This window comes from Salvia hispanica, chromosome 4 (assembly GCF_029641045.1).
Source record: "Salvia hispanica isolate PSC_SH4W2 chromosome 4, Shi_PSC_v1, whole genome shotgun sequence".
Lineage (NCBI taxonomy): Eukaryota > Viridiplantae > Streptophyta > Magnoliopsida > Lamiales > Lamiaceae > Salvia > Salvia hispanica.
In genome coordinates, this window is record NC_142695.1 from 24753439 (window position 1) to 24768260 (window position 14822).

The 14822-nt window shown below is 41.1% G+C and overlaps 1 protein-coding gene across 1 annotated transcript; it reads left to right on the top strand.

Annotated features, from left to right (window-relative positions):
* The first annotated feature begins 8818 nt into the window (after window positions 1–8818).
* LOC125194894 (uncharacterized) lies at window positions 8819–13674 on the top strand. The gene is made up of 8 exons (XM_089056626.1): window positions 8819–8974; window positions 10972–11252; window positions 11438–11534; window positions 11590–12035; window positions 12597–12721; window positions 12827–13002; window positions 13132–13222; window positions 13424–13674. Exons 1-8 carry the CDS (start codon window positions 8819–8821, stop codon window positions 13672–13674), a joined length of 1623 nt encoding a protein of 540 aa, XP_088912752.1.
* Window positions 13675–14822: the final 1148 nt, after the last annotated feature.

Genomic DNA, 14822 nt, shown 5'->3' on the forward strand with positions numbered 1-14822 from the left:
ACTCAATTACTATCTGGAGAAACAAGAGATTTTGAAAACTTTTGAAAACAGAAAATATTCGAAAGCAAATAACAACTAGATGCAAATAACTCACGAGATAAAATATAGAGATAAGGGAATTCCAGGGATGTGCGTTCACAGTTATGGTTATACAAATTTCAAACTACAATACCCTAACACAATTATTACTTTGATAGGACGAGTCACCTAGCTTATGCTCATGCGATGCAAACGTTGATTACAAAATTAGGGTTGTCAATCCTAACACGTAACTGCATAAAGCCCCTAAGACCCTTGAAAAGTCCTCACTCTCAATTAACAGTGTCGTTTTAAGGGAAGCTAACTGTAGCGTCTACTAAGTGAATCTAACTCGCTAGAACTCTCTCACAGTTATGAAGCAAGCTATATTAAATCATACAAGATTGTGTCACTCAATCATGCAACATCAAAACTACTTAGAGAAGAAACATAGTAAAAACAAAACGGATATTAAATAGAAAAAGGAATTGTATAACCAAAGTCGTTACTAACACATCCGTAGAATCCTATGAGTTTAGTTACACATAATGAAATAAGCTAAACACATAGATTGAACAAAATAATAAAGACACAAAATAGACGCACGGAATGCACGAGGACCAGACTTCATAATTGCCTCAAAAGATGAAAGAATAGATTAAGCATGTATTAACGCAATCTAATTAAACAAGGCTTATTAGTGCACTTTCATTACTAACTCGTGGAAAACCTTGAATTCAAAGGGAAAAAAATTTGAAAATTTTTGGAGGGTCGAAAATTTTTGGTATATAAGTATGCTAGAAAAGATGGCCAATCATCCTCCTAAATCAACTTAAACACTATGTAAACTTAGGCAAGACTAGGAGCAAGTTCTAGAAACAAATACATGAATGCAGATAAATCACACAAGAAAGAAATTAAGGCTCAAATCTCACAAGGTATAAAGCATGATTCAAGGCGAACAAGCAATTCATTAATTATGCACCTTTTTACCAAACCATCAAATCAAGTCGTTAAGCCACACTTAAACATAGATGGAATGTAATATCATTGACAACTCGGTCTAATGTGTGTCTCTAAGCATGCGTGTTTCTAAGTTCTTCATGTTAAGTTCACGACATGGATTCAAGAAAATATTTTTAGAACACAAAATTCTCCTACGGGTTTTTGAAAATCAAAAAACAAAAACTTTAAAACAAAAAGAAAACACTAAAACAAAAACCTAAACTCACGGTCCACAGCTTCATCCCCCCAAACTCATTTACAACAAAGTGTAAAATAAGTTTGTAGAGTCGGTAGGGACGTGAGTAAACTACTGAAAAAAACCGTACCTTGAAAAAATTTCGCGTTGAGGCTTGAAGGGGCGAAAATTCAAAAATTTTTGAAAAATCGCACTGGAAATTGTGCCCAGGTGGCGGTCCGCCGCGGCATGTCCGGCGGTCGCCGCGCCTCAACAGTTTGTTCCAACGAGCAGGTGGCGGACCGCCGCAGCGCTTGCGGCGGTCGCCACGAAGAGGTCAGAACCTGCGAAAGATATTTCAAAGCACAAAATTAAACCAAAACCAGAAATACTTAAAATTAAAGCAAATATTGTCAAAAACACAAAAAGAAATTGTCTTGAACATCCAAAAACATGGTACAAATGCTCATTTAAAGTCATTGAGCTTGACTTCTTCAATCTTGAGGAGGAGGAAGGAAACGAGCGTTGAGGTTGTCGAACGCGCCAATAAGATAGGAGATATCTCCACTCATGGTCTGGCACTCTTGTCGAGCCTCGACTACCATCCTTTGGACCTCTTCAATCTCACGACGGCGATGCACGTCTTCTAGCCTTTGTTGCTCCCAAAATTGTTGCTCCGCCGTGCGCCAATCGCCTTGAGCCGCCATCCTTGGCGGTTGTAGGCGTTCTCCCTTTGTTGCTCCGCCCAACGGGTGTCCCAAGTGTTGGACACGTTTTGCATGTAGGAGTAGATATCTTCTAGTTGGGCGGAAGTGTTTGCTTGGAACTCATCATCGGGGTTCGGCCTTCCGCGGCGGCGGTTTGCTCGGGTCCGGCGGCGATGGCCCTCCACTTCCTCTTCTTCTTTTTCTTGGTGATGTTGGGGCGGCGGCGGCGGCGGCACTTCACTTTCTTGAGCATGCGAATGCGATCGAAGGCGGAGTCATCATCAGCCTCAAAGATGGGGATGCGAGCCGGAATATTTCTTTTCCTAAACTCCCCATTGATGGGGTTGGCCTCAATGGCTCTTCGATGAGCTGGAGTGTCGAGCTTCCAATTGACTTGGTTCGCCCAAACATCGACCTTGGTCAACTGCGGGATTGGAACGGGAAAGTGATCCCCCGCCACTTGTAGGAAAAACCCTTGACCCCAATAGCCGGTCTTCAACAATCCTATCGAGAAGTGCACCTCATAGGTGATAAAGCGCTCCCCGCCATCTTCTGTCAACCCGGCGAAAGAAACATCTAAGTGCTCGGCAATCGCCGTGATCAAGTCCCAACAACATATAATGCCTCCATCCTACTTCGTGATCCGGTCCACATAAATAGTGAAGAGGGTTCCATAATCGAATCCCTTCTTATTGAGAAGACACCACATCACGTTGAGCTCCGTTTGGGAGACACTCCCTCCATCGACCCTAGCAAACATGAATTGGGTCATAGCGCGATGGAGATATCTCAAAACGGGGTTTCGGATCGAAGAAGACTTGGCATAACCCGCGGCGTGCTCTCATTCGTCATCGCACCCCAAACCTCGTCAAAGTCATAGTCATTGTCATCCTCGGGGTTGGGGTCGAAACAATGGAACACTCCACAAAGTTCCTCCATGGTAAGCGAGTGCCAACGGTTTTCTAGGCGGAAATTGATGCTAAGCGGGATGTTTTGACGGCGGTCCTTGGTGACCTTCAACGCCCTTGAATTGGAGGCCGAACCTTCTACTGTAGAAGTCTGGTTTTGGTTGAACTAACGGTACAATGATAGCCAGAATCGAAATCTTGTGAGCTTTAATCATATGCTTGATACTATTCTGAGTGCTTGTATTAGTCACACCCCAAGCATTTCAAATCATAATGTTATAAGTCATGAGATCACAAGAGGGGTTTTTCCCGAGGGTTCAAACCTCCCTTTTTTCTGTTTTCCATCCTCAATCGCAAGCTTCAGATCACATGTTAATGCCTCCCTCTTTTTCCAGAGCTTTTTCCAGCTTGAGCTACTCATCATCCATCTCCTTTTCCCAATCATTCCCATCCTCATATTGTTCATTTTCAAAGTCACCATCTGGTAGCCTCTTAAAATATTTCGGATTAGAAACAATACCTAGTGAATTATCCTCCAAGCTGTACTCACTCTGCCTCGACGAAGGCACGCCTGCATTGCATAAGTTCTTGCTAAGTACCCTTCCACCTGCCTCCCTTGAAACGACCTCCTCCCCCTCGCCCCAAATCAAAAGGGTATGACCTCCCAAATCCTCTGCCTCCCCCTCTCCCCTGATCAAAAGAGTGTGACCTCCCAAACCCTCAACCTCTGCCTCTCCCCTGCCTGCCTTTCCTGTTCCAAGGAGTTTGAAACCCATCTGCCTCATCCTCTCTCACCTCCATACTCCCACCCTCTAATTGTATATTTTGAGGGATAGCCCCTCCGAAGAACCCTCTACATCAGCCTTTTCATTCACCATATCCCTTTTGTCCATCTTAGAGCTTTCTCCTTCCCTTCTTGATTTGTTGCTCAGACTATTACTTTCTTCTCCTTTAGGATTCGGTCGTTGCCGTCTTGGTGGAGGGGTATTATAATCTTTCTTCATCGGTTTTTCTTTATTTCCATTCACATAACAAGCATCTGTAGTGTGTCCCCACATGTATACAATCTTGACAATATTTTGGGATCCTATCCCATTTCACCTTTTGCCGGACCTCCCTCCCTTGAATGTCAATCACTATTTCCTCTGTTGGTGAACTTGAGATATCAATCTCAATACAAATCCTTGCAAAGGATAACCGTTTCTATGTGATGGTAGCATGATCAACTTGGATGGGTGTCCCTAGAAGGCTTCCTATTGCAAACAAGGCGGTTTTCTCAAACAAATGGATAGGAAGTCCAACAAGATTGCACCAGATTGCTGCTATTGGGGATTCAAAAAACGGGTCAAAATCTGGGGTCCACTTGAACACTCTAATCGGATGACGGTCTATGAACTAGACAGGCATACCATTCGGACCACTAAGCAATTTTGCATAATGTAACTCCAAGTATATTCCCCAATAAACTTCACACCTTTGAGGGCCTTCTGTATGTGTTGTGAAGTTGGAACGAATGAGAAAATTTCCCTACTAGCGCAAATCCCAGCCTCTCCGCAAGGAATGAAGTATCTGATCCTGAGAAGTATATAGATGGAAGTCCAGAGTTCACCCATGTAGTTCCAATTTTCTTGATCTTTTCTAGTTCAAAAGTGACTAGATCATTTACATTCTCTCTCAGGATATCAGCCCAGATGGCGTTTTTGCTCCACCCTTAGATTTCCTTTTGATGTCTCTGCAAATCCAACATTTGAAAGGCTTTCTGTTTTAAACATGCCTCCTGTATTAATCGCCCCACCCTTCTCCTGTTGCATACCAAACTGTACCACCTTATTTCTCCCTGCCTTGTAGCTTTCTGATAGGAGGGAAATCCTCAATCAGTTCCTAGGGAGATTCCTTCTGGAGGTTAGCCTCCCCAATGTCAGCCCATTTGGAGCCCCTACTTCCTGCCCCTGGCTCCAAAAGTGATTTCTGCACCCCATTCATTTCCACAGCTTTCAGGAACTCTATGTTTTGCAGGGGTTGTGCTTCAATAAGATCCAAGGCATTATCTATTTCTGCAACAATCAGCTGCGACTCCTCCTCCCCATCAGCTCTTACACATCTAGAACTATTCTCCCTAGTAACCCCCAATCTATCTCCCTCCAGCATCCCATCCACCAACATTCCGTCCTCTAGATTATCCCTTGCAGACAAAACATCAAACACCTTCTCTACAGCACCATCAACCACGCAATCCTCCCCCAGCCGCTCTCCCCTCTTCCCCGCTACCACCTTCCCGGGAACTCATCCCCCATCCCCTCTATCTCCCATACACCCAGAACCTCCAGAACCACCAGCCCTTCCCCATTTTCGCCCTGTCCAAAGCTGAATATCGCACCCTACATATCAGAGCCTGGGGAAGGATTAAACCTCGATTTATTCCTGTTAGAAATCCTCCTCAGAATCTAAGAGCTCGAGACTCCTACAGCTCCCTTATACTCCGAGGTCCGATTATGCCTTCTCCGACCGCTCCTCTTCATATCCGTCAATCAAAGCCGAGGCGACATCAATTTGGCACGATTGACCCTAGAGGATCTCCTCATCCCTCCAATTTTACGAGCAATTGCAACCTGGCTCCGAACCTCCAGAGAAACCTCCTCACCCACCGGCCGATCCTGTACTGATGGCTCTGTAAGGATTGGTATACTGAAAAGCATATTTCGAGCATGTTGCACGGATAAAATTGCTTGTATTCAATATATTCTACAATCCACTTTTAACCCAAGGCGAGAAGAAGTAATTTTATCGCATTGATGTTTGCTTGTACATTTATAAGATGTTTCTCAAACATTTAAATGTATAAGAAGCAAATAAGTCTGATTCTTCTGCATAGTAGACTGGTCGTGAACGATGTTCAAAGAAGGTGTCACAGTCGGTTCTTTATAGAAGAGAAATAGAATTTCACAACCTAGATAGGCTTTGGCTACCTATCGTGAAAGGTTGCAGTTGATGCACTTTTTATTAGCACTAAATAAACCTGCAAGTATACAGAGTATACATAGTATAGCTAAAGGTTAGTACCGGATATCGAACACGGGGAAGACGAACACAAAGTGTCTATCCTCTACTAAGACTCAAATACTATCTCGAAAAATAAGTGGGTTTTGAAAACTTTTGGAAAACTAAAAACAATAGAAAGCATAGACCAACTAAAAGCGAATAAAACACGGAGCAAGACGATAGAGATAAGGGAATCCCAGGGATGTGTGTTCACATTTATGGTTAGACAAAATTCCAACTACAATACCCTAGCACAATTATTACTTTGATAGAACGAGTCACCTAGCTTATGCTCATGCGATATAAACGTTGATTACAAGATTAGGGTTGTCAATCCTAACACGTAACTCCAAAAAGCTCCTAAGACAGTTGAAAAGTCCTCACTCTCAATTAACAGTGTCATTTTAAGGGAAGCTAACTGTAGCGTCTACTAAGTGAATCTAACTCGCTAGAACTCTCTCACAGTTATGAAGCAAGCTCTATTAAATCATACAAGATTGTGTCACTCAATCATGCAACATCAAAACTACTTAGAGAAGAAACATAGTAAAAACAAAACGGATATTAAATAGAAAAATGAATTTGTATTACCAAAGTCGTTACTAACACATCCCTAGAATTCTATGAGTTTAGTTACACATAATTGAATAAGCTAAAAACATAGATTGAAGGGAAGACAATTTGAACATAAAACTAAAGCAGATAAAACCCGTATGTTGAATCCTTGTCGTTCTTGATGTTCTTGAAATCCTTCTCCAACTCCTTGCACCAATGAAGTACTCTAGGTCTTGATCTCTATGAAGTATTTTGCAAGTAGAAGTTCTCTTTTTGATGAAGCTTGAGGTCTTATTTATAGGGGAAAGCCACTCCTTGTTGTAAAAGGAAAAGATCTCCAAAATATGGTAAATCTGGGCGCAAATCTAGGGCTTCCCGAATTCGCCGCCTTTCTCCGGTGGGCCGCTGCACCTTGGCCGGCGGTCGCCGCGTTGGAGTCCAGAGAGTCTGTTCCCTCGGCGGCGGATCGCCGCACGTCTTCCGGCGGTCGCCGGATGAGACTTCTCTTCCAAGCACATTTTTCCGAGGCGGACCGCTGCATTGATCTGCCCGCCGGGCGCCGGCGGTCGCCGCACACATCCGCGGCGGTCGCCGGTCGTCGTCTGACTCCAGATTTCCAAACTTGGCGTTTTGGCTCCCTTTTTCGGCTCAATTATGCACATTTCTCACAAAACACGTCAAAATACCAAAATAGACAAAATATGCAAATAATGGACGTGTAGAGTGACTTTGACATTAAAAACGGACCAAATAATGGCCTTAAAACAGTTCAAAATCCGAGCGTATCAGCAGTGTAGTCTGCATGTTTCCTTACCTTAGGAAATAAACGACACTGGTGTGGTATAGCACCGAAGGATCTAACAGTTGAGATAAGTCTTTCTTGCTATTTACCGAAAGACGAGGTATTGTTATTTCTTAATCATTGTTGATATAACATTGAGCATACGGTATTGATCATACACTACTTTGATTTATCAATGGTGTGGATTTTTCGCAATCCAAGAATCCTGATATCTTGGGTAGTGGTGATCAATGTCTAGAGGTGCTAGATTGTTATTACAATGAATCGTGTGCTGGGTGAGTCCAGTTTGATAATATCCTCAAGAGGTGTTCGAAAAAGGTTTTATTATTCAGAAACCCGGCCGGTTGAAATTTATTCCAGATAATATTGATTTTGAACTAGACAACTCTTGGAAAAAGATATCAATTAATTAAAGTCAAATAGTAGACTTAAATTAATTAATGGATATTTATATCTTAAACACGAGAAATAATAAATTAAAGAGGTAAAGCCCGGATTACTCGTAATTTGGGATTGGATGGGCAACCAATATTATTATACTATAGTGGATGATAATAATATTCTGTTTGGATTTGTATTAAATTGGGACTCAATTTAATTAGTAAAAGTCCAACAGGTTTGGCCCAAATCCAACCTCCATGGATCCCTAATCTGGCTCATAATAACTCTATATAAAAGGAGATTAGAGAGAAGATTATTTGTGATTTTAATCATTAATTTCGTTCCCCTCCTCTGTGAGTGGATGGTTTCTTCAGTTCTTCACAAATCTGAAGTTCTGTCTTCTTTCTAATCAAGCCTTTTTTTTCGATTCTGACAAGCTTTGCCCACCCAAAGGTCATTATCTGAGTTCGGGATACAGATTAGAAGATTCGTGGTTGAGTACGAAGATCATCACGTGGAGAAGGCGCAAGCAATCGATGATTCTTTGGAGAATCAAATCGGTAATTCTAAACCGTAGGAAATTCATGTTTTAGGTTTTAATTCCTTTTACATGAATTATTTGTGTTGTTGAATGCAATTTGATTGTTTAACATGTAGTTTATTAATCTCATAATCAGTCAAATAGATCTGTAGATCTGATTTATTTGTGTATGCATGACTCCTGCTGTGCAAGGGGCACCAATCCCCAGCAATTGGTATCAGAGCCAAGAGCCAATTTTTGGCTCTGATTATGTGGATTAATTTCATGTTGTGTGAATTGCATAATTTTTTCGTAGCTTGTTCGTTGTTTATATCTCATATATATATGTAAACAAATGTTGAACATCGAAGAACTAGAAGGTAGCGCATGGGAGGAGAATTGCGCGCTGCTGTTTTGGTGAATCAATTCTCTGAACACAATCAAAAGTTACGTGAACAAATTTCTTTAGTTTGTAATCATTACATTGAATTGTGTTTGCGTGGGCTCTGTGATTGAATTCATCCGTGTCTTTGACTATTTCATGTTCGTGAATTACCTCTGATATGATTAATGAATTCTCAAACATGAATCTTTGGGATGATTTGTTCATGTACGGTGATTTAATAATTATATACACGGACTGTAAATTCGAAATCATTCATCGCCGCGAGTTTGTTGGAGAATCTGTTCGCGCCGGCGGCAGAAACGATGTTGCAGCAGCGGCAACAACACAGCAGCAGAGGCGATCTCGGACAGGAACGCAGCAGAGAGGTGACGCGTCGGTGGGGAAACGATGTAGCGGCGCTGGCGGCTGTAGAGTCGACAACGTCGCTGCAGCATCGCAGGCATCCAGCAGCTGCCGCTGTCATTTAGATGAGAGACGACGCAGTGGCGGCTGGCTAAGTGGGAGTCCAGCAGCGCCAAGTTAGGGTTTCCCTATGTGACGTCGCATCACCTCGTTTCGTGACTTCGCCTTCCAAAATTAGTTAGGGTTTCCTAAACCATAAGAACTAATTTTGGAGAAATTTCCTAAATTTGTTAGGATTTCCTAATCCTTAGTAACTAATTTTGGAAATTTATTCAAGATATATTTTAGAATAATATTTGAATATATCGGAGTGGATTATCTAAAATTTATTTTTTTAATTAAATTATGGATTAATGGTATTTTTATCCTTATTTTAGGGATTTAGATAGTTTAAATTCTATCTAGATAAATCCTAGATAAATTAGGATAATAATAATTAATTTTATTTGTCTTATAGATTTATATAGGTTTGATTCTATGTGAATAAATCCTAGATAGACTAGATAAATTAATTAATTATATTTGGATTTTATCGTTATTTTATAGATTTAGATATATTTAATTATACCTAGATAAATCTTAGATAAATTTGGATAATGATTATTTTTATTGTCTTATGGATTTATAATGGGAACAATTCCTTGGGTTAGTTAGTTTTTGCTATCATATTTTGTAAATGAATTGGAGAGATAAGGAAGAAAGTATAAAAAGTAGTGTGCTTAATATAAAGAAGAGTACAAGTTGTGAAATAGAAGAATTCGAAATATGTGTGCTTGATCTTAGAAAGGATGCCTATGAAAAAAAAAGAAAGAAAAAAAAAAGAGAGAAAAAGTGTGAAAGGTTGTGAAAAGAAGAAAAGAGAATAAAAGGATTGAAAAGTGAGTTGAAGAAGAAAATGAAGTGTTAAAAGTGTCTTTGGATTTAGAAAAGTGGAGTCAATTTAACTCTACTTGGGATATTTTTATTTTTGAGTCACTTTTTAGCCAAATATTCCTCACCTACCAAAGAGCCTACATTACAATCAAAGATAAAGACCTTTCGGACTTTTGATGCTTAATCACATCTAGTAGAGGAGGGATTAGACTTTGAGCAAGCCTATGGTAAACTTTGCATGATGCATGATTTGAGTGCTATATATATACACATTAGCTCTATACACTTTTAGAGTGAGAGAACACTTCCCATCTTTGGAAGTTTGCCACATGCGAGTGCTTGAATTCAAGGTGTTTCACGAGTTAGTAATGAAAGTGCACTAATAAGCCTTGCCTGATTTGATTGCGTTAATACATGCTTAATCTGCTCTTTCATCTTTTGAGGCAATTATGACGTCTAATCCTTGTGCATTCCGTGCGTCTACTTTTGTGTCTTTATTGTTTTGTTCGAGGACAAACAAAAATGTAAGTTTGGGGGAGTTGATACGTTCGGATTTTGAACTATTTTAAGGCCATTATTTGGTCCGTTTTCGATGTCAAAGTCACTATACACATCCATTATTTGCATATTTTGTCTATTTTGGTATTTTGACGTGTTTTGTGAGAAATGTGCATAATTGAGCCGAAAAAGGTAGCCAAAACGCAAAGTCTGGAAATCTGGAGTCAGACGGCGACCGGTGCGAAGTTGTGCGGCGACCGCCGGTGCCCGGCGGGCAGTGCAGTGCAGTGCAGCGGTCCGCCTCAGAAAAATACACTTGGAAGAGAAGTCTCGCCCGGCGACCGCTGGAAGTCATGCGGCGGTCCGCCGCCGGAGAAACAGACTCTCTGGACTCCAACCCTCGTTACTCAAGTCGGGATGCTGGAATTTAACCTTGGGGTCCTAGCCACAACCATAGGAAGCAGGCACACTCCAGGAACGCTCCCAGCCTGCCAGAGGTAAACCCGAAAGGAAAGTGTCATGCCATGCAGTTGCGTAGCGGAACTACATATCAACCTCTGGAGGAGGAGACCTAGGCAGGGGAAGAAGGAAGGCAGAGAGGTCGCCCAGCAACACGTCTGCCGAAGACGTGCGGCGGCCCGCCGCACCCCAACACAGCGACCCACCGTCTACATCTTAGCAGGTCGAGATAGATTCTGGAACTGTCACTGATGAAAACCCGGCGGCCGCCACACCCTACCGCGGCGGCCCGCCGGCTGGGAAACAGCAAGTAGACGCGCCACCACACGGCGCTGTTACCATCCCATATCCTCAACGATTGAAGAGCAAGAAACTTGACGCCCAGTTTGCCAAATTCTTGGAAGCAATGAGCAAAGTCCACATCAACATTCCACTGGTAGAGGCCCTGCAACAAATGTCCAATTACACTAAATTTTTGAAAGATGTGGTGGCCAAGAAAAGAAAGTGGGGGAAATACGAGACAGTGGGCTTAACAGAGAGCTGCAGCGCTGTCATCCAAAAGGGACTACCCACTAAACACATAGATCCAGGGAGTTTTACTTTATCTTGTGTTTTAGAGAATGATGTGAAAGGTAAGGCGTTCTGTGATCTAGGATCTAGTATTAACTTGATGCCTTTATCTTTTACAGGAAACTTGATGTTGATAACATCCGCCCCACCTCAATCACGTTGCAAATGGCAGATCGGAGCACAATATCACCAATGGGGATAGTAGAAGATGTTTTGGTAAAGGGTTGGAGAATTTATTTTCCCAGCTGATTTTGTTGTGTTAGACATGCAGGAGGACAAGAAGGTGCCCTTAATTCTTGGAAGCCCATTTTTAGTTACTGGGGGAACCATGATAGATGTACAGAAAGGAGAGCTTACATTGAAGCTACACGATGAAAGCATTGCATTCAACATCTACGACGCCCTGAAATTCCATGAAAAGGAGGGGGCAGAAGGCTATCAAGAATGTAGTGTCATCCAAGTCGTCACCGATTGTGTGGGAGAAGTGGAAGTCACTTATCATCAAACCCAGGATCCTCTCGAATCTTGTCTAATAAATTCTTTCACACCTAATGCTGACTTATCTTCTTGTGATGCTAATGTGTGTGCCATAATTGCAGAATTGAAAGTGCTACCGGAAAGAATCCCTCGAAAAGGGAACGCATCTTGCCATTACGCACTCCCGAAGAAGAGGCAGAAAGGAAGAAAGCAGTGGGGAAGCCATGGGGACCGCCGAAGGTAGAGCTCAAACCTCTCCCCGAACATCTCAAGTACTCATTCTTAGGGCCACATAACACCTACCTGGTTGTTGTGTCCGCTACTTTGAGAGAAAGAATGTGAGAAGCTCTTGTGTGTTTTGAACAAGTATAGGTCTGCCATATGATGGTCTATTAGTGATTTGAAAGGGATTAGCACAACCACGTGCATGCATAGAATTTTACTTGAGGAAGAGCATAAACCTCGTGTGCGAAACCAACGTAGACTTAACCCTATCAAACAAGATGTAGTGAGGAAAGAGATGATAAAGTTACTAGATGCAGGGATTATCTATGCAATATCTGATAGTGAATGGGTAAGTCCTACGCAAGTAGTAGCTAAGAAAGGGGGGATGACGGTAGTGCCCGGCCAGGATGGAGAGATGATATCCACTAGAGTAGCTATGGGTTGGAGAGTATGCATTTATTATAGGATGTTAAATGCGGCCACTAGGAAAGATCATTTCCCTTTGCCTTTTATTGATCAGATGCTTGATAGACTGGGGGGTTATGATTATTACTGTTTTCTTGAATGTTATTCTAGATATAATCAAATTGCAATTTCTCCCGAAGACCAACATAAGTCTGCTTTCACATGTCCTTATGGTATTTATGCTTATAGGAAGATGTCATTTGGCTTATGTAATGCTCCTGCTACTTTCCAGAGATGTATGATGGCTATATTTCATGATTTGATTGAAAAAGTGATGGAGGTTTTTATGGATGATTTTTCTGTGTTTGTTAAATCTTATGATCATTGTCTTGACAATCTAGCTAAGGTTTTGCAGAGATGCGTAGAAACTAACCTTGTTCTCAATTGGGAAAAATGTCACTTTATGGTGAAAGAAGGTATAGTTCTAGGGCATAAAGTGTCTTCTGCAGGGATAGAAGTCGACGGGGCAAAGATTGCAACCATTGAGAAAGTCCCACCTCCATCCAACGAAAAGGGAGTAAGAAGTTTTCTAGGACACGCAGGCTTCTACCGGAGATTCATCAAGGATTTTTCTAAAATCTCTAAACCTCTTTGTAAATTGCTTGAGAAGGATGTGAAGTTTAACTTTACTCCCGATTGCTTGTAGGCTTTTAAGACCTTGAAGAAAGCCTTAGTGAGCGCTCCTGTCCTCATCACACCCGATTGGAGTCAACCATTCGAGATTATGTGCGACGCAAGTGATATTGCAGTTGGCTCAGCTTTGGGGTAGAAGAGGGACAAGATTTTTAGAGTCATTTATTATGCTAGTAGAACTTTAGATTCTACTCAAGCTAATTATACGACTACTGAAAGGGAGATGCTTGCTATCGTATATTCTTTTGATAAATTTAGAGCCTATCTTGTTGGAACTAAAACTATTGTTTATACTGACCATGCAGCTACTAGGCACTTGTTTGCAAAGACGGATGCGAAGCCTAGGCTTATCCGATGGATCTTGCTACTCCAAGAGTTTGATGTGGAAATAAGGGACAGAAAGGGGTGTGAGAATGTGGTAGCGGACCATTTATCACGGCTGGAACACCCGGTGGAAGGAGAAGATTTATCACAAGAAATCAACGAGGACTTCCCCGATGAGCATTTGTTCTTCACTCAAGCCACTTTTCCATGGTACGCTAATATTTTTAATTAGCTAGCGGCTAAGGTACATCCTCCGGATCTTACTCCTTATCAAAAAAAGAAATTTTATGGAGATGTACGATCTTATTTTTGGGATGAGCCCTACTTGTTCAAAAGATGTGCAGATACTATACTTAGGAGGTGTGTACCTCAAGAGGATTGGGAAGCTATAGTTGAAAAGTGCCATTCGTCCCCAACTGGAGGGCATTTTGGTGTGCAAAGAAACGCGATAAAGATTTTGCAGAGTGGTTTCTATTTGCCTACCATTTTTCGCGACTCTTCTAGCTTTGTTCTCCAATGCAATGAATGCCAACGGACGGGAGGAATTTCTAAGAAGAAGGATGTAACATCCCGCTTTTTCGAACCCTAATTTTTGTGACGTGGAAATTTTTGCATTAAATGCTTTTAATGCTATGATTATGTGGAATTAAATGATGAGTGATTTATTGCAATATTCCTTGTGACCTAATTGCGATATGGAGTTGAGTTTGAGTTGAATAGTCAAACTTATTGAATATGTGACGTGGCTATTGAATAGTCAATATTGTGGAAAATATGACGTGGCCGTGGAATGGTCAAAGTCATTGGAAAATGTGAAGTGGAGGTAAAATTCGAATATGTGGATATTTTAATGTGGGGTGAAATAATATTGTGGTGAATTATTTTCCTAAGGGATGAATGAGAATTAAATAGGAGTATTATATAATTATATGGAATTTTCGACCCCTCCTATCTATTGGAGGAGAAATCCTATTTTTCTTGGATTTAATTATTGCTTGGGATAATTATCCAAATTAAATCCAAAGTCCGTATATTCCTATTTATTCCATGAAATTTTCGAAACCCCTACTAGTTCATGGAGATTTTCGAAAATCTCTTATTATGGGGAATGAATTATTTTTATTATATTATTTGATCCCTTGTTTATTCTCTTCCATAAATAAATTCAAATATCCTAGCATATCTTGCCAAATCTAAGAAGATCTTACCATATCCTAATTTAAATAGGATTTTTATTAAATCCCTTTTGAGGAATTGAAACTACACGCCTATTCCTATTTAATGGGGAAGGATTATTATTTTTATTCTTGCTCCGTGATATTTTATCCTACTCCGTAAAATATCAAATTAAATCATATGCTAACAAATAGCATAGAAATT